The 21,420-nt window shown below is 39.8% G+C and overlaps 1 protein-coding gene across 1 annotated transcript; it reads left to right on the plus strand.

Annotated features, from left to right (window-relative positions):
• The first annotated feature begins 708 nt into the window (after positions 1-708).
• Positions 709-9,182, plus strand: LOC146313952 (patched domain-containing protein 1-like). The gene is made up of 3 exons (XM_084738205.1): positions 709-810; positions 6,428-6,479; positions 7,501-9,182. Exons 1-3 carry the CDS (start codon positions 709-711, stop codon positions 9,180-9,182), a joined length of 1,836 nt encoding a protein of 611 aa, XP_084594331.1.
• Positions 9,183-21,420: the final 12,238 nt, after the last annotated feature.

Raw genomic sequence — 21,420 nt, forward strand, 5'->3', positions numbered from 1 at the left:
TTCATTGCTCTGACATCTACTGTAGGCCTATCCAATTACATCCAGAGGTATTACACAGTGCTGTTTGAAACACCTCTTGGAAATCAAAAATGAACTTAGAGATTCCAGACAATTTGCATTTGCATTTGTGAATTATCCAGCGATGCCAGGCTGGTCCTCAAGAGCAGCTTCACTCTGGAAAAAGCTGAATCACCCAGCTTGAAAAGCACATTTTGATTGTTTTTGCAGGTTGACATTGCTGGTAACAGGTTGTTATTATCTAAACACAATCCCCAGTAAGTGCACTCAACTGTTCACAGATTTTGAGGAACAAGTGCTGAAGGCCTTCACTGCAGCTGCCAGAAAGTGTATTTTACCACCTGCAGTCTCATATATAGAGGAAAACGGGAGGTGAAAGGAGGCAGACTTGTTCATTTGCTGTCTGTACATGTGTGTGTGTGTGTGTGTGTGTGTGTGTGTGTGTGTGTGTGTATGAGTATGTGTGCTTGTTCCGGAGTGTGTTTGAGTGGGGGTGTCTCTGTGTGGGTGAGGATGGCAAGAGCAACCGCAAATGAGAGTCTGGTCTTCCCTGCAGACTCGTAGTCGTGGCTATAAAAGTTCGAAGAGGAGTTGTGCTGTGTGTGTGTGTGTGTGTGTGTGTGTGTGTGTGCGTGCGCTGTTGTTTCGGGGACATCACGGTGTCACTGATTTAGTTTTATCACTGCAATAATGGGGAACGCAGCCTCTCTCCTCGCCTCTGTTGCTGTGTTACCTCACCCCCGCTCTGCCTTCGTCATCCGTTCATATCTCTTTACCGTCATAGAGGCCCAAGTAAGAATTTGGACATTCAGTTTTGCCTCTATCAGCATTCAGACACTGAGAGAACTGCCGGTTTCCTCCAAAGCTGATTAGCATTGAGCGGCAGTCATGCTGCCAGCCATGTGCTCCTCTCCCTCCTGCTTTTTTCACGTTGTCATTGATTAAAGCTTCTGCACCGTCCACACTATACCAGGCTTTGCCTTTATTTGACCACTGGATGAAAGTTTAAACACCTATATTGGGTTGCACTAGCTATTACTGAATCCATTACTAACTTTGTGTGTTAAGTCCTGAAGTGTTCAGTAACTACTAGCTAGTTTACTGACTATTGTGTTGTCTGTCTAAAATCACAGGAAACCTCTGGAACACAAAGCTGTCAACTATGTTTTTTTCATAGAATGGTGATGTCATGACCTGCTGACCTTTGCTGGTTGGGTTGGTAGCTTTAGGCATGAGGAGTGGGGTAAGCCAATCAGAGGCAGAGCTGGGTGGGACATGCCTTCACCATGCTTGGAAAAAAGTATTGCAATATATACATACAAGGAAAATATGCTTATGTCTTTGAGAGTTGAGAGACAAGCAATTCAGAATGAGCGGGAAATTATGCAGCTAACTGAGACTCTGGACATCTGGTCTAATGCTAATGCTATTAGCATAACATTTTGTAATTAGATGTGTATTGTGTTACTTTTCTCTCAAAATCTCCTCAGTTTAAATGACATTAAAGTGTCAAGTTTATTACCTCTGTCAGGTTTATTACCTCTTTGACTCCCCACTAAATGGGTATTACATTAGCAAGCTCTAGTTAGCTTTGTCAGATAAGTTAGCCATGCAAGGGTTACACCTAGCAGTTAGTTGGTGTAAATATTTAGTAACAAATAACTACAGAAGAACTAGTTTGTGTGGTTCACCTTGTTTGAATTTAATTATGTGTAAGTATCCACTTAGTTAAGACTTATGAATTATGAAGCTAAGTCTGAACTTATATATAGCTGGTGACAAGCTGCAGTACACCTTCCAAAAATAACTAACTATTGTCTTTGTAAATGTAAGCATTTTCTTACTTTTATTATATATACATAAATATACATCTCAGACTTATTAGGCTAATTATGCAGTTTATAATGAGAAATATATATTGGATCATGCTAACCAGTAATATAGCCTAATTTTATTGCTAACTTTTTTTGTACTTAGAGGTATTTTGTTTTACTTCTGTAAAATGCATTTTCAAATCTTCCCAGTTTGTATCATTAAAGAGTATTCATACCCACACCCTTATTTTGTACTACCTATTGTATTCTTCTTCATTAATGGGTCATACATTAGCTACATAATTTTAATTCTGTCATTTAGTTCATTTAAACCTGACAGCAGCTGGGGGTAAAGATTTAGTAACAACTAATCTCTTTGTAAGAACTAGTTTATTTTGTGATAGGCCTGGGCAATATAACTGAAAAAATTATCAGGATAAAATGTGAAATTTCTGTTGATATGGATAAGTACTGGTAATTATTTTTATTGATAAGACGAGGGGGAAAAGGTCAATTTTAACAAACCTAATTGAATTTACTCACTTGATTATTTTTCAAGGCACACAGGTACTTGACTTGATAGACTTTTAAAAAAAAAGACTGCCTTACCTGTCCTTTTTTATTAACCATTTCCTCACTGTCTGCACATGTTGTGTCACATGTCAGTGGTACAGCCAAACAACATGATTGGCTGTGTGTGTGACTCATAGCACATTCAGTTATCAAGGGATATGTTGATAAGCCAGGGCGTATTTGTTAATGTGCTTTCATGACGGTTCAGGTCTCACAATTTCATGCTAAACAGGTGATATTTACCAAGTAATATATTTGAAATTTCTTATAAATTACCCACAAATCTAATGGTTACTTATGTAATAATTAGCAAGTACCATTTTCATGCAGTTGATGGTAAACTATAAAGGAACATATTTAAAATTTCTCTGAATTTACCCACAGATTATCCCCACATTTTTTTTTTGAGGTATGTGATAATTCGGAAGTGTCATTTTTATGCAAGTAGGTAGTATTTACCATTTCACATATTTGAACTGTCTTTGAAATTAACTGCAAACTTACCCCAAATTGGCACCAACTACATGAAAAAAATATCACATACTTAACCATGAGTTTTGTGGGTAATTTCTAAGACATTTCAAATATATCACTTAGTAATTACCACCTACACACTATGAAATTATGAAACCTGGAAACTGAAGCGTTACCCAGTTTTCTTCTTGCTATTGATGAGGTGTCTTGCTGGTGCATATCACTATTGTTTTACTGCCCAGGCCTATGTGGTGCACCCCATTTTAATTTAGCTTTATTTGAAATTTCCACATTAAACAATTGATTTATAAATATTAATAATATAAATATTATAGGTTGAAAGTACAACCAGCACCTTAAATCAGACTGTATCTTTATTTTGTCGAGACAAACACTAAGCTATGAGCCAAAATAGAAACCATTCACCTGAAGGCAACATTCAAACTCCTCCTGTCATGTTTCATAAAACAATATTATTTTTTATAGTCATTTGCTTTGATTAAGTCACCATGTCAAATATCCTGATAGATTTAAGAAAATCTGGGAAAAAGCAACACTTTCATATTCACTAACACAAAGAGGTGCAGGCTGCTGCCCTTGCTGTTCTCGTTGCTCAGTTCAAGAACGCTGCCCAGCGGAGCGTCTGTCTCGGTTTGACATGGGTGTGAATACATATCAGCCCAGTGAGCGTGTTGCCGTTTTTGATCTTTGCTTGCACTCTTTCAGTTCCCTCTCTCTCAGCCCTTCTAATTGGGATTCTTCTCACTTTTGAGCACGGAGCTTTCAAAGACAAAAGGAGTCTCACGGAGAGACAAGACAGGTGTGAAATCTCCCAAGTGTTTGTCATTGATAAAATGAGCTCTGCTCTTACTAGAAAGCAGACCTGATCAAAATATATAGTACCAAGACTAGAGTCTCAAGACGTCTTAAATCAAGTCTGTGTGAAGGGTCTTACCAGTGTTTTTGAATGTTTTATACCATTTACTACAATAACGCTAATATGCCATATTCTTTTATATGTTGATGATGAACATGTTTATTACATCTGTGTATCTTTACCCTAGAAGTGATGTTCAAACCATTAAAAAAGTGCAAAAGGAAAAAAATAGTTCATTATCATTCTCATGATTTGGAGAAAATTAATCAATCCAAAAGTTGTTGGCTCCAGCCTCACTTCACTGTGAGGATTTACGACTTTTTGCTGCTTTATATAATTGAACATTCAATATCTTTTGGTTTCGGAAAACCAATATGAAGATGTCCTGTTTGGCTCTGGAAACTTAAGATGGGCATTTTTCACAATCCGCAATGTCCATTAATCATCAAAATTCTCACGGTGTCCTGGTGGCCCAGTGGTTGGGACTCGTGCCATGAGGCCCTGGAATCCCTGGTTTGGTTCCAGTCGGTTGCATGTCGAAGGCGTCTCTCTCCACGTTTTGAATTGAATAAGTAATATATGTCATATTCCCTTTTTTATGTGTAAGGTTACATGAGGCTGACACTTCAGTTTGGTAGTGAAATGTTCCATGTCAGTTGATGTTGATGGACTGTGTTGGGGGTCACATCCAGTCAGCTTTCACCTTCTGGGAAGTTGTTCATGTTGTTCAATCCCGCCCTCTGGCAAACCATGTCCCTGCTGTGGGTGGTGAGACGTATGCGTGCTACCTGGGATGTGTTGATCCAAAACCTATATGTACCTATCAGCATCAATAGTGCCTTCACAGATGTGCAATTTACCCATGAGGCCACGGGAACTAACACACATCCATAACATCACAGATGCTGGCTTCTGAACCACAGATGGTCCTTATCGTCTTCAGCCCCGGAGCACACGACGCCAGTGTTTTCTAAAAACAAATTAAAATGTGAACTTTAGATGAGCAGATGAGCATTTTAGATGTCATTCCAACTTTTTTAGGAATTTTGGGGGGATTTGTAAATCATTGAACATGAGTAAATTACATCAGTGTCAACTTGTCCTGATACTATAATTCACATAGTACTACTGTATCAATACATTCATGCCACACAAAACATCACAATACTATGCTGTAGTTTTTCTCCCCTACACCACATGTCCTGACATGTCAAGACAAATCCTCACCTGACTCACTGATTGCTTGTGCATTGCTAATGTTAATTACATCAGATAATATATAGTATAAAAGGACTTTACTAATACAATATAATTGTATGTTAATAAACATTTAGTGAGACACGTGCTAGTTAATATGCTGTAAACTGACTTTTGTTAAAATCCTTTGTTATAATTCACCTCCACCTGCCAGAAATCAATCACGGTAATGAATCCCAGTGCTTTTCCAATCATGTCTACAAAATGACACGCTACTTAACATCCTATTTGCCAGCTGAGGAAGGGAAACACGTGCGGATGCCCCTGGTGTAATGCTGGAAAAACCCTGGGCGTGAATCTCCCCTCTCCCCACACCCTCTAAACCAACTGACACTAACTAATTGACTCGCCGCACAGCTTAATAAAACTAAAAGCAGGAAGAGCCATCTAGCCGACTCATTACATAGGACTAATCCTTTATAGTTAATTAACTTTTTTCCTCCGTGTCAGACTAGGGGAAATTTATAATGCCGTCAAGGTTAGCAATCCCCCCCCTTCACTTCACTGTCCACCTGCTGGGTTTGAAAGGAATATTTCAAAGCAGAGAAATGTGCAGATAGGCCGAATCCAGTGTTCACTCGCACTGAAATATTTACATGGTGGAGGAACATTAAATTGATTCCCGTGTTCAGAAATTCATAACACATTCCCTCGCAGCAGTTTTTCCCCTCCATCAGAAATGCAGCTCCGGCATTTCACAAATAAATGAACAGTGTGCGTGGGTGGGCGGGTGTTCCTGTGTGGGAGATTTTGCACTATGGAGCATATGCCTTTGAACGCCGTGTATTCATGTCTATATTTTTGACTGGTGAAAATCCCACAGATTTGACTCACATGAATGGGCCTGCTGCTGCAGACAGATTTGGATGCCGTTTACTGATGCATGCTAGAGAGGACAGTGGACAACTCTATCTAAGATATGAAGAGAAAAGGAAAGCCTGCGTCTCTATTAGAGGAGCCAAACCAAGGCCGTTCAAATTTAGGGTTTAATTTAATTTTTAATCTGTCTTGTCATGCTGAAATTGTTTAGCAGCCTTGCCAGTGCTGGTACAAAAATACCCAACACATCAGTGCATTTTTTCATTCTTCTTGACAGTGTATTGAAGAGTGTACTTAACATGGCAGCTCCTAAGGAGCAACATTTCTTATTCTTCATGTACTAGTAGTGATGTCACAGTGATGTTGTTTATGTAATAGTTACATGCTAGGGTAGTGATACCAGGAATATGGGCATGGGCACTCAAAGCTTGTGCACGAAAATTTGTTGACATATATACATACATATATGTATATATATTCACATAAAAAGTCCCTTTAAGGTCAGCAATTGGATGCTTCTTATCAAAATACCCCTTAGGAGTTCAACTTAACTTCTTTTTCTTTTTTGGACTTGTCACTCTCTGACTGCTTTCAGTCTTGGCAAGTGACTGGTCCAGATCCTCTGGCGAGCCTGGCATTTCAGGCCGGTCAGGACGCCTTAAAAAACAGAAAAGTTGAAACAACAAGCAGACTTGGCACCTTCAGTTCGCTGTAGCAGCTGTTTTATTTAGGCAATCACTTCCACCTGTTTTCCACTCTGACTCTTTCAGTGTAGTGGCTCTTACACACTCCAGCCAGCCAACCCACCAAATCCAACAACCAATAGCTTCAGCCTTGAAATAAAAGGGTGTTTCCACACAAAGAACAGGATATTTTATAGCAGTTGTTTTGTGCTGAGAGTGTCTTGCCCATCAAAGCACTGGAACTGTTCCAGAGGCTAGTCACCTAACCTTGTATATGCAGTAAATTTGGGACATCTGAAATAACTGTTCCCACCCAACAAGTCTATAACACAGTATATATTGCATGTGGGCCACAGAAATGGTAATAGGTACAACAAGAAGTCCTTTTCTGGCTGTAATGATGCTGAAAGAATGTGGTTTCATGTATTTTGGGGTCAACTTTTGTAGCATGCTTTGGTTTGTGTTGCAAACTAGGGTAATGTTGACATATACAGGAAAATTATATTATGGGGGCAAATGCAACAAAGGCCCCATGCTGAAATCAAACTAGGGGTTATGTGGTATGTGGCTTGACCATTAGGGGTGCCCATATTATATTATTTTCAGAGCAGTTGTTATGGTAGCATAAACGTTTCAAAATGAGATCCAAATGGGAAGAAATACGAATTTGCCTTTGTTTCTTATTTGCACAACATTTTGTTTGTCTTCTGTTGAATTGATAAAATCATGTTTTGTAATTCAGATATGGCATAGCAGTAACAAAAATTGATTAGGAATCTGGTGTATTCTAACAAACTTACTCAGTGGTACAAGAAACCACTGCTTCAGAACTTCCTCTGAGAAATGGACCATTTCACTTGCTTGGAATGATTATATCATGCAAATAGAACAATTTTCCAGACCATGTCATTTTCGATGTACACAGTGCTAACACATCAGTGCAAACATAATTTTTACTGAAGTTTCTCTCTCTCTTTTCTTCTAGGCCATGGAACTAAAGGGGTGTTCGAGCTGCTGGCAGGCTGGAGGAGAACAAGGGAAAACCTCCCCTTCAAGGAGCGCGTAGCGGACGCTTTCGCTGACGTGATGGTGTGCTACACGATGACCAGCTCGCTGTACATCATCACCTTTGGCATGGGAGCTAGCCCTTTTACCAACATCGAGTCTGTGAAAATCTTCTGCCAGAGCATGTGCGTTGCCATCCTGGTCAACTACTTCTACGTTTTCTCTTTCTACGGCTCCTGCCTGGTGTTTGCCGGACAGCTGGAGCAGAACCGCTACCACAGTGTTTTCTGTTGTAAAATCCCCTCAGTGGAGTACCTGGACCGCCAGCCCACATGGTTTAAAACCATGATGAGTGACGGCCACGACTTGTCTACGCACCACGACAGCGTCCCCTACCAGAATCACTTCATCCAGCACTTCCTGCGTGAGCACTACACAGAATGGATTACCAACACCTATGTCAAACCCTTTGTGGTCATTCTGTATCTCATCTACGCCTCTTTCTCATTCATGGGATGTTTACAAATCAGTGATGGATCAAATATCGTGAACCTGCTGGCAAGTAACTCTCCGAGTGTTTCGTATGCTCTGACCCAGCAGAAATACTTCAGTAACTATAGTCCTGTGATTGGGTTTTACATTTACGAGCCCATCGAGTACTGGAACTCCACGGTGCAGGAGCACCTGAAGACTCTGAGTCATGGCTTCAACAAGATTTCCTGGATGGACAACTTTTTCCACTACCTGAGGGTGGTGAATGTGAGCGCATCAACCAAGAGCGATTTCATCACCATCCTCAAGGGCTCCTTCCTGCGCAGCCCGGAGTACCAGCACTTCACTGAGGACATCATATTCTCCATGAACCGCGAGACTGAAGAGTACGATATCATTGCCTCTCGGATGTACTTGGTGGCACGGACGACAGAGAAGAAGCGCGAAGAGGTGGTAGAGCTTCTTGAAAAGCTTCGTCCATTGATGCTAATCAACAGCATCAAGTTCATTGCCTTCAATCCAACATTTGTGTTCATGGACCGCTACAGCTCGTCCGTCATCTCGCCCATCCTGACCTCAGGATTCAGCGTACTCACAATCCTCATCCTCACTTTTTTCCTGGTCATCAACCCCTTAGGTAACTTCTGGCTCATCCTCACCGTAACGTCCGTGGAGCTGGGCGTCTTGGGTTTGATGACCCTCTGGAACGTTGGCATGGACAGCATCTCAATCCTGTGCCTTATTTATACCCTCAACTTCGCCATGGATCACTGTGCACCACACTTGTACACTTTTGTGCTGGCCACCGAGCACACTAGGACGCAGTGCATCAAGTTGGCACTGGAGGAGCACGGGGCGGCCATCCTGCAGAACACTTCCTGCTTTGTGATCGGGATCATGCCCCTGGTGTTTGTGCCTTCCAATCTGACCTACACACTGTTCAAGTGCTCCCTCCTCACCGCGGGCTGCACCGTGCTGCACTGCTTCGTCATCCTGCCCGTCTTCCTAACCTTCTTCCCGCCATCCAAAAAGAGACACAAGAAAAAGAAACGGGCGAAGCGTAAAGAGCGGGAGAGGGAGCGGGAACGGGAAAGGGAGAGGGAAAGAGAAAGGGAGGAGATAGAGTGCATCGAAGTCAGGGAGAATCCTGATCATGTGACAAACGTCTGAGTGGTTTGTAATTTTAGCAATGAGTATCAGTGGATATCCGTCAGTTATTGGTGGATTAGAGGTGTTCTCCAAAGGTGAGGCACCTCTCAAGGTGCAGGAGTGTGCGAGATGTCCCCTGAGGAGTGGGCACTGGTCACTCCCAACCAATAGCAGCTAAGCTGGCCAGAGTAGAGCGCAGCCCCACTGGTCGGTCATTCAGTCCTTCAGTCTGGACAGTGTATCTCATTTGCACAAACTGCAACATGCTCATGGTTCTAAAGCTCTTTCCCAACTATTTGGTATATAAAAACAAGTTAGTTACCAGAACCTATGCTTGCTAAATCTGTAAGAAAATTCTAAACGTACAGTATGTTAGTCCATTTAAATATTAGCAATTCTATGTTCATCTCCTGCAGCCCTTATCTCAAAAGAAGCGAGTGAGGAGCAAAAGCAGTCTGTTAAGCCAAGGACACTCAGACAAGTTGGTAAAAGGGGTTCGTGCGATCATACAAAGATGTACAAACTAAATTGTGCAGGAGATGACTGTGCACGCACCTCGATAAGAGCATAAAGAAATGAAACCAAATTCAGTGGAAAGAGAGAAACTGTGGAAAGAAAGCACACCGCATGCTTTTCTGTAACATTAAAAATAGCTAAACAGCTGAACTGGGCAGATGGCATACACTGTGTCCATTATGAAGAATTATCTTGCACATTGCATCGTGTGAATAGAACTGTCTAGGTTTATAGTAGCAGGAGACCAATATTTCTGCTTTATCCCAGAGGTCACGTGAGGTCTTAGGCAATGGCAAAAAGAACTGCAGTGGGCTGCAGCGTATGAAGAGCAAGTGATAAGTGACTGTCGTGCAGCAGTATTTGAAAAGGCAGTAAGCCTGAGTATGACTTAAGTAAATCCTAAACTGCTTTTGCACCAGACCAGTAAAAACCAAAAGTGAGGCTTGAAATATTGAACTTTCTAGCAGGTCAGTAACAATGGAAAGTTTCTGTGAGGGTATGAATGTCTCTGTGATCCACTTAAAAAGGTTTAATGGCATGGCACTGGTAAATCGGAAGGTCTGAATGTGACTCAAAACTAGCAGTGGTGCCAAATAGTGTACAGAATTTTTTTTTCTTTTTTCTTTTTTTTGTTTGTTTGACAGATTTCTATAAAAACAAAAAAGTCTCAGTAAGTTTGAACTTTCACATAAATCAACCATGAATCATGAATTATTCAAGCTAATTTAGTGGTTGCTATTTAATGTTGTTCAGGTTTGTGAAGCAAATTATGAAGCAGGCTTTAAATTAAACAGCGATGCACTTTTTGTAATGTACACTGTCTCTAAATAGTGCGAAGACCTGATAAAGAGCCGAAGTCTGACTAAAACTTCCGGGCTTCGTTCCCGAAGTAAGAAAATCACAGTTGAAATCATATGGATGTTTGTAATAATCCTGTGTACATTACCTGACTTGCACCAAACAGCAGACAAAGTTAGCAACTAGCTGGTGGACATAGAAGAGCATTTAGCAGCCAAAAAGCTAAATATGTCCCTAAGGAGTTGGTAGAGACCAAAATAGAGTTAAAAAAAAAGAGTGAATATTTGACTTTGTCAGGCCGTCAGGAACACAAACACATCTGCTGTAAGTGCTAACACATTTGCCACAGCAGCAAGGGTAATCATATGTCAAGATTTCAGGATGTTTCATTGCCCCCAAGTGACCAAAATCAGTTAGTTGCTTTAATGTACACAATTTCCCCCTAAGAACATTGTTGGTTAATATCAACAGTTTAACTGCATAAATATGATGGATATTAGCTAAGGAAAAACAGCAACGATCATGCTCAGTATACTAGAAAGTAGAGGTCTTCATGGGTCTGAAAATTCATTCACGAAACCAAAACACCTGAAAATGTACTACCCAGAACTGAACCTGCCTGTTATTTGAAAACCAGGAGCCTGACCAATGCAGAACTGAGAAATTGTGGACCCAGCTGATTATTAAGAAATCGCTGTTAATTTACAAGTTTTAAAACCAAACTTTGTGTTGTAAATAATGTAATGTTAATAGCCCTCTCCTCTGTGCCTGGCCGCAATGCTTATAAACCATCTTGCTCGCCAACAGAGTTAGTAAATTCCAGCTATCATTTGTATACGGGATACATGTAGGTGCTAAATGGGCTCAAAAAGGGCCCTATATAGGATTTTCCCCAGGTTCCATAATGGCTCTAGATCAGTTGCCCACATTGTGACCTTAGTGACCCAAGTAGGACCCACATGTGGACCCCACCTGGGTTCATGAAGCTGGGACATAATCAGGTGATCCAGGTCCCAGAAAAGATGGAAACCACATGGCTAACCCATGTCATGATGCCAGATAACAAACGTGACTCATTTTTAATCAGCTTTGAAGGTTTATTGCAGCTAGAATAATAATAAAAGACAACTGACTGTGCCCTTTAATAATGATTGCTTCTTTGTTGCCACAGTTGCTAACATTGCTAATTTGCTATCATCTGTGCTGACCTCTGACCTCTGCTCTCTGACCTTTCAGCTCCAGAGTACAGGGACTCACTTGCACAGATCACTTGGTACCACCCTGTGGCCACAGATACATGTCATCAACAGTGCTGTTTGATCACAACCAGGTTTTGTTGGATCCACTCGGGTATTATGTTTAATGTAAAACAGACCAGGGACCAGGAAACAGGACCCAACCCGGACCACATAAAACTTGTATCCGAATCTGTGCGGGTCCCAGGTGGACCCGTGAAGACCTCTAAGAGAAAGATTGTCATAGTGTTAACAGTTTTTTTTAAATGCTAATAGTCATTGTTTACCTTTGTTGCAGTCATGAAGGGTTCAAATAGCAAATAGCAAGTACTAAAAAAGATACTAATCGACCTTAAAATACGGAGCATATGAAACATGAACATTAAAGCATTTCAAAAAGGTCAGTTGAAGACACCCTAATGTGAGATTCCATTGACTTGTGGAAACTAATGGAACAGCATCTTAGTCAGGAAGTGACGTCAAGACTTCGGCTCTCTATTGAGAAGGTTGCAAAAATGAAGGTGCAGACCACTACTGCCACCTGTAGGCCGGTAGCTGGTCTTGTCCATGTAGTACCTGAGCATATGTTGCCCTTAATACTTCAAATGACATTCCATCAAAAGTACCCTTCTTCAGTATTCAGTCTTAGAAGTCTTTAAATGGCTGTTGTCTCCCCAGAGGGTAAACAGTATTATCTACGTGTGCCAAGCCCCGATAAGAATCTCCGCTGCGGTCCCAAAACAAACACACTCAAGGTCAGCAGCCCCGACAGATACCAATCTCTCACTGACCTCCGGCAGGCAGATCTTAGCTGGTGGCATGTGATAGAGAGGACCCATATGTGAGCAGATGTGGCCGATTGGAGATCAGTCAATACCTTCTGAGGGGATTGGCTGGTTCTCAAGGGGCTGTCATTGTGGGGACAGTGCTGTCTGGTTTCTTTGTGCTGCCACTGAGAACGTGACACACAGGACAGCTAACCAGGCAGCGGGGGGGAGATCAGAATGTTCATACTGGACCAAATGTCAGTGAGAAATATGTGTTGATGTTTGACAAAGGAGTGTGCGAGGGAAGTGAGAAATCACTAGTTATCAAAAAGGCTATTAAACCCACTTCTTGTGTAAATTAATATCAACAAACAAGGTGGAAAAGAATCATCTTGTAGCTGTCATACTTTACCACAAACAAATGTGATGCTTTTGTGGAGTTTAAAAAGTAAAAAGTGCTGAATTGTCAATGAAAAAACCTTATAACTTTCATCAACCAAACATTGCCCTACTTAGAAATGACAAGTTTTTGGTGAGCTACTTCCTGCAGCAGCTGCAGTGAACGTCACATTATGTAAAAGCCATGTCATGTATGTATAGCAAGAAGGCATGAAATGTTTGAAACACGGGAAAGAAATGCAAATCTTAAATAATTTACTTCCCAAAATGGACTGTGTTTGCATGGCACTGTATTGTATGTATGCATGTATTTAATTTTCCTGTATGAAGTCTGCGTATTTTTCATTTCTGCTACGCTGTACTGACTTATGTTTGTTGTTTCAATGCATATTCTGTAACACCATGTGCTGCAAAAGAACAAAACGAGTCATATCTGTTCCAAAACAAAAAGCCAGAGGATATTTCATGTGTAAAATAACTGTAAATGACTCTTTTTCTATATTTTCTAAGAAAAAATATACTATAGAAAGATTTTTAATGACAGAATTTTCTTAAAAAAAAGAATAAAAAGGGAAAAAAGTTGAACACAGTAGGCCAGTAATAAACAGTGGAATGTTACCAGTATACTAGATCTTATTCCTTGCACACTGCAGTGTCAATGTTTGTTGATGATTCACGTTTTTATATGGGAAACTGTGGCCACCATTTTATCGTTTGTTTGTGTGTCTTGACTCCTTTATATTCAAACTTGGCCCTCACATTTAAGGAAATACTTCATTACTTACTCAACAGCCCTTTTCTAGACAACAGAACAGTCTATTAGGCTTTGTAATGATCACTTTTAACAAAAACGTAGGCTAGAAATTTACAGAATGTAGACGGAATCTCCAATTTATGTCTGAAATACATCTATTACAGTTTGCTGCTAAGCTTAACCTGCCGTATAGCAAAGGTTTCAATATTTAGCTTTATTGTTAACTCTTCTGGAATATCATTCCTAAATATACTTGGTGTCTTCTTAGGCAAGCTGTCATTGTTGCCTAGAAGGCTAATGCTGTTATCTATAGCCACGTTCACCACTTTTCAGCTTTCTTACAGTTAGCATCATTCCCAGTGCCAATGTCTGATTAGGCAACTGTGTATTTAAATAGAATCATTAGAAAATAATAGAAATTATTATTCGATGGCAACACACTGAGTCTTAACAATGGGTTACTGAAACAGCATGAGATATAGGACATTTAAAACACATCTTTACACTGTCTTCAGGCTTCTTTTGTGAAAGTATGAGCTTGGCATTACATATTGTTCCTATTATCAACAAATCCTGTGAAAAGACTGAGACCAACAATGTATTAATCCGTCCCTCAACACGCCAATGCCCACTGGTTCCAAGAATTTGCAACAATAAATATGCAACATGCAATTACACTTTAAAAATAACTAACTACTTGGTTAGTTTCAGGAAGGGATCTTGGTTCCTACTTCCTTAAAATAATCAACTAGTTTCCACCACAACAGCTTTCCCCAGGGACTGGGAACCTTTGCAGGAACTGTGTATGTTTCCACTGCAGGGAACAGGGTCTAAATTAAGCTCCAGGGACATTATTTTACCCCTCAGAATGTCTCTGCTTGAGAATACCACTTTCCAAAAGTACAGGAACTTGTTGCACGGACTTTTTTTCTGATCGGTTGAGTACTCACAGCATTTTATTTCAGCTGGAAACCAGTTGAGTTTTTGTTCATTGTAGTTCAACAAATAAACTTGGAATTACAGGACAAACCATATGACAGATGGCCAAATTGAGCACAGACGATGAAATCACTTTATATGGCATCATTGTTGCTGTACAGTCTTGTTGTATAGGTTTTTCATACATCAGCGGGCTGAAATTGCTTTATTTTTGTGGGTCGTTTGACCGCAGTGGAAACGCAAACTACTATAAGCTGAAAGAACCTTTTAGTTCTGTTAAAAGTTGTTCCTGGGACAAGTTCCAAGTACTTTGAGTGGGAACGGGAACCAAACCCAGTGTGAAAGTACTGTCTACTTACTCATCTTTTTTGCTCTTCATAATATGTTAGTCCTAATCAGTTAGTACTTATTACTGTCACGAAAAATATTGACAATCTGTGTCCATGTACACGAATCTATTGATTACATTCAACTGCCATGATACTGAGCTGGTTCACGGTACTGAAGGGACACGTTACCCAGTACAACAGCTTGGCCCATTGATGTGTTTTTAATAGTTTTTGGACAACAATGGAGCTCAGTGGCAGATCTATTAAGCTCTGAAAACGCTTAACAGCAACAATCAATAGTAATAGCGTTGATTCATTGGTGGTTTTGGTATTTTCATGGGATTTGATGACAATAAGATTCACAACATTGCCAGCCTTATTCTTTAAAAAACACATACCACATACTCTACCAGATACACTGGCTTTGTATGTTATTTTCAGTATTTTCTGTGCATTTTTCTGTGCACAAATATGGTTTGACTCCTATGCATTTGTAGTAAAATGAGGTTGTCTGAGTCACATTTATTCACCTGCTTTATCATTGTGTAAAAACTAAGCTTCATCCATAAATGCAACATTTTGTCTGAGATAACGGTGACCATTTTGTAGTCAATCATACCTCTTCAAGTGTTGCACATTTTCTAGTGTTACACATCAGTTTCATTGGATCTATTATTTAAGCTCCTGCTATATGGTGTGTTTTTCTATGGGGATATCATAAGTGAAATGTATTTGATACTGTGACATTACAGCTAAAATATTCATATGACAGATGGGCTTCAAATGGAACATTAGGTGAGGTTGCCTCAGAATCTATTTTTCTCTAATGAATTCAGTGCATGAGCATCAAAAAGCAAAAACAGAATTAAAATAGGAATAAATATGCTGAAATCTTTGATGGCATTTTGAAAGTCGATGTTCGAGCAGGTAGATGGGTGTACTGTAAGTCTCACAGAGTCCTTTGACCACGCACCAGCACATTTTTCAGTTTGTACAACCAGGGACAGCACAATATTTCCACAATACAGGGCAATAAAAATATGCAATCACCACCTCGCTCGTTGAATAATCTACATGGCAGATCTGTTGCGACCACAGTCTCAGAGGACAAATTACTGTTTTATTGTAACTCATCTATCTTGTATGTCAGCTAACTGAGCCAACAAAAACAGGCTTGCGTCGCCCCCATTCATCAAACCTCTTATTTAATGGCATCTGGTGTGGGATTTTTCAGAACGTTGCAACATTGTGCAGACATTTAAAGGGAGGTGAGGTTATTTTAGTAACCTTAGACCTATTTGAGTTAAATTTCTGTTGGCTGAACAGGCTATGTTTGATTCATACACTGTTAATACAGCAACATACAAGAGCCTTTCTATCTATCTTCATTATTCATGTGAAATACTACAAAATGGCAATACCTCTAGGTTTGCATTGCTGGCAAAAGCTATTTTTGTGCTTCTGTTTTCCCATCTATGCCCATACTACATTGAGAGTCTTGTATATTTTGACTTTTGGGACCGAAACACTTCGAAAAAGTAGAGCATAATGTGTCCAAGTAACTCTAGTGCGAGTACACTCAGTTGTTTGTTCTTCTTACTGTAACCATGTGTATTTGGAGGATTCTGGTTGGATTGATTTAGCCAAAGTCTGAGCCTTATATACTGTGTCCTAAAAGGGTATACCACTCAGTTTAAGAAGGCACATACATTATGTGATATTTGGTTTCTTTGGAAAGTACAGTCCGTCTTATTAGCATGGTCATCTTTCCCTCAAACCACAAAACAGACAGAAAATGTGTTGGAAATGTTCACATGTTGTTACTGAGTAATGCTTCCATGCATAAAAACTGAAAATCCAAGTTAATGTATCTGCAGACTTCACAGAGATAGACAATGACTATTTCTAAGATCAAAGAAAGACACTTCAGATAGTCACTCCAGCTCAAAGTGTGTGCTTTGTGGAGGAATTAACATTTACAAGGACATTTTAATATGTCTATTTGGTAATTTGAGTGAAGTAATAACAGATAAAATATCCAAGTCTCTTCTGTGGTTGGTTCAAATTGTACCATATTATTACTTCCTCTGGAGCATTGTTAGCAAACCGCAAATTAAACCGTTTTCCTCTTTTTGTCAGTCAGCAGGTGTTACTGTCGGTTGTCAGGAGGTTCAGTGTTGCTCTTAAGCTCTAAGTCGTAGTCTGTGGGAGGCCTACTTTTTAAGCTAACCTTTTAGGCTTAAAAGCTCAGTATTTGTGCAGCTACATCACATTACACAACAAATAAAAATTAAGAGTGGTTTAACTTTACAGACTTACATATCTACAGAGCCCCAGGTGGCCATAAAGAGAAAAAGATACACATCGAAGCCACGTTTTTGTACATCAAGCACTCTAAATGCTATTAAATACATTTTTAAGTCACTTTGTCGCCACAAAATGCAACTTGTTCCCACCTTTTCAATAGTTTGTGGGAACAAAATCCTATTTGTTGCCACATTTGTTGCTTTGTTAGTGCAACATACATTTGTTCATTTGTGGGTACAAGATACAGTTCCCATGGTTTTTTGACATTGTGGGCATAAATACATTTGTTCCCCTATTTTGTGGGAACAAGATGCAATTTGCTTCTACATTTTGGTTGATTTATAGGAATAAGATAGTTTGTTCTCACATTTTGGTTAATTTGTTGGAACAAGATACAATTTGCCCCACGTTTTGGTTGAATTGTGGGATGCAATTCATTCCCACCTTTTCAATAGTTTTTGTGGGAACAACATACTATTTTCTCCCATGTTTTGGCTAACTCGTATACGTGAGATATGTGTATATACAGAGAACCAGCAAAGCAGCCTTGAAGCCTTGAAGTCTTTGAAGCATGAATTGCAGTGCTCTTGATTCAAGTATTATTCAAGTTTTACACACCCACCCATTCTTGCAAGTAGATGTAATGAGCTACAAGTGTGCCAACTGTACACTTACAATTAAGGACTATCAACTATAAAATCAACATTAACTTGGCACCAATTTCTTCACAATAATAAAGCCTTTGTTTATGCATGGGTAGGCTATCAACACGCAACTACAGTAAGTCAAGTATACCCACCGTGCAAAAAGATGCAAATAGATGTTTTTCCTAGAAAAGTATTTACAATGAGGCTATGTAACTTTTGTTAAACAGCACTCACCCTGTCCAGTGACAGTTATGGGGTCATTACAACACAGGTCATTATAATAAAGTCAACAAGTCAGTAAGCTGACTCATTATGTCAGTTATACAGAAACAGTAACTAACTTATATTAGCCACCAGAAGCCCCTGGTCATATCAGAAGGGTTACATTTATGAAACTTGTGTGTATTAAACAGAGATATTGCATTAAACTTTTTGAGAAGTTGTTTCTTTGCCTCACACACCTCTTTTGAAATATTACAAAAATGTAGACTAGGAAATATCTGTTTGCTAACATTAGCTCCAGGTCATGCCAGAGCAATAAATGTGTATTGAACCAAGTAAGGTTCAGTTTCATTAGTATTTAACTTTTAATTTGTGAGAGAAAAAAATGTTATTTTGTCTATCAGTAAGTGTCATAGCTTCACTTTAAATGTTAGCCAAAGTTATTTTTCCTGGACAGATGAACCTTTAATCAAAGTTGTCAGTGAAGATTCTCAGTCATCCAAGTCATGGTATTTTCTAGGCGTTGTATGAGGGCAATTGGCTTGAGGGTCATGAAGACGTTTTACAAGTTATCCAAAATTCTTCTTTAGTTCTAGAGAACTGGAAAAGCCATTAGCCTCCAAAAATATCTAGCAAGTCCAGTTGCTTTCATAGAGCTCCTAGAGAAGTTTGAGCAAAGTTCTCCAGATGTTCTGTGGGGGCATTTTAAACTAGTCCAAATAATTTGATCATTGTCATAAAAACAGACCTTTTGAGACTAAAATTATGCTCACAACAATATTTGAAGGTCATAAGAAGGCAATACAAAGGTCCATTAATCACCAGATTGATTAAGATTGAGAAATCACACAAAACTAAAGTTTTATACAGTTAATCAGACAACTTAAAATGTAGATTATATTAAAAAAAACTCAGTCAATTTCTAGCTTTACTGAGCTGCTCCAAACTTCACATTTCTGGTTTTGAGGTAGTCCTGACTGATCTGACTTCCTGTGCCTGACAGAAGCGGTTTCTCAAACTGGGTGGTATTCCTCTTTAAGTGTCGTAAGCGCCTGGCGGCTTCATAAGTTTGTGCTCTTCATATGAGCGGTGGCACTGCCTTACATATGTTTTCCAGTGTTTCAGTCCAGATGTGGAGGTGGAGTATTTTTCTTATATTGTGACTGAGATGTCAGTGTGAAGTCCGTTTTTAGAGCCAGGTGCAGCAAAAATACACTGTGATGAGATGACAATGCTGTCAGTTGTTTGCGCGTTGTTTCAATAGGTGCGTGCATTGTGTTGGAGGGTGATTTGTCATTTTGATGATATTGTTACGGTACTGTGGAGCTTTTAAATGCTGTTCATTCTTAATGCCTTTCTCATAACTATTCCGCTCACAACAATCACATGAAGTTGTACCTATGTTGTTGCTATGAAAATGAGAGAAGAGGATGCATGTTTGTGCCCAGAAATTATGGTCACATGTTGGGATTTTCCAAAGGGATGAATTGTAATCCCCTTCTCACCACCTCTAGTTAACATCCCCTATGTGGTGTAAATGCTAATGTCACTCAGCTGTTGGAGCGGTGTACAGCTCTGCATGACGGTGTATCGTTCACAAACACATGTGCGCACATGTTGCCAAGGTATACTGTTCAAAGAACAGGTCTTTGTGTTGCTTGTTTTTTGGGTTGCCTTCTTAGGTGTTGGCAGAGCTTGAACTCTGTTTTGCTAATCTATGCCTCTTACCGAGCAGCAGGGAGATTTAACCTCATTTGACTGAAGTGACAGAGAGCGAAATACAAGAGAGGGGGAAAGAGTAAATGTAGGCAAGGATGAGAGAAAGTGTTAACGGGAAGAAGAGATAAAGAAAAAGGATGCCGGCAAAACAGGAGGTAAGCCCTCATTTGAATTTGAGAAGATTCCAGCAGCAGGGATGATGGCAAGTTTTCCGGTGAGGGGAGATGGCGTGTGAATCGGGGGTGACTGCGGCACTGCCAGTAATGTTGAGTCCTTTGCTGATGTAATGAGTCTTACCAGCTTATTTTACTTACAGCATGTAGAAAGTTGCTGTCTGTTGTGACACATGCAGAGAATCAGATTTCTCTATGTCACTCTCAGTTTTCAGTCTTCAATCGAGGATTCAGTCGCTTGGAAGGAAAATGGAATTACCTCAGAATTATCTCAGATTTTATTACATATTGTTTCAAGGAACATTTTTAAAAGGGCACTCTGGCATGTGGGGAATTTCAGAGAGAGAGATTATTAAAAAGGACGGTCAAAATTGATGCAGCAGAAGCTAAAATACCCTGACTTTTAGTTCCTACTGTGCAGGACCAGATTAATTCAGAACAGGGCCTTGGGGCAAAAAGGAGTTGTGGGCCCCTATTGAGTCTCCCCGACACCAACTTTCCCCCCTAAAAATCAGCCAATATTTCTGTGCTGCCTGAGGTCTGCTGTGTGTCACTTGTGAGGATTTGCCTCAAGACTAATTTGCACAACAAAATGCACCATTGAAGCATAATATCAAATGAAATATTAAAAGCCTTGAAAAGCTAATTTTGCTCCTCTTACTAATTAGTTGCCAATTAGTTACAGCAGCTTTGTTTATTTCACATGAGAAATCTATGAACAGGTTTTGCATTTTTGTCTTTGCTGTTGTGACTCAACTCAGGCAAATGGCAAAGCGTGTATTAGACCCACCGATCCACCATTTATAAAGGTCTAGAAAGTTCGCATAGGCATAGTACCTTTACACAGGAGACCAGTGTGAAAAGTGAACATTGATTGATTTGAGGAAGTAGTTATTTTAACCCAAACTATGATGGTTTTGTAAACCTAAACAAGTAGCTTTTTTTGCTTAAACCCAACTACAACACAAGTAGTTTTTGCTTGAACCTAATCAAACTGAGAGTACCTACAGAATGCTAACACCTTGCATCACCCTCCCCTTCCAATTGTGTAGGATAACCTACAGTGACTGCAAAACACATTAAAAACACAAAAGTCTGTATCTAGAGCCAGTGTTTGGTTTGTCTGTTTTTAGCTACTGTAGAAACATGGCAGTGCAACATGGCAGCCTCCATGGAAGTGGTCTCACAACTTCTGTAGACATAAAGGGCTCATTTTAAGGTAACAAAAACACAACAGTCCTTATTTTTGGGTGATTGTACAGTGATGGAGACAGTGTTAACCCTAACACTAAAATAAATCCACCCAAATCTTACATACTGGACCAGTAACTTAACCTTAGGGTTGTAGTTATTAATTATGCTTCAGTGGTGCATGTTGCATGTATGGGTAAAGCACCAAAAGTGCTGGACTCTAATATACTTCCCATAATGCAATTTGATAGCATTGTTCATTA

Source organism: Lutjanus erythropterus, chromosome 15 (genome assembly GCF_056507025.1).
Source record: "Lutjanus erythropterus isolate fLutEry1 chromosome 15, fLutEry1.hap2, whole genome shotgun sequence".
Lineage (NCBI taxonomy): Eukaryota > Metazoa > Chordata > Actinopteri > Lutjaniformes > Lutjanidae > Lutjanus > Lutjanus erythropterus.

Coding starts and splice junctions, on each gene's coding strand:
- LOC146313952 (XM_084738205.1), top strand. CDS start 709: ATGGGGAACGCAGCCTCTCTCCTCGCCTCTGTTGCTGTGTTACCTCAC. Junction 811..6,427: donor TTACCGTCATAGAGGCCCAA/GTAAGAATTTGG, acceptor GACTGCTTTCAG/TCTTGGCAAGTGACTGGTCC. Junction 6,480..7,500: donor GAGCCTGGCATTTCAGGCCG/GTCAGGACGCCT, acceptor CTTTTCTTCTAG/GCCATGGAACTAAAGGGGTG.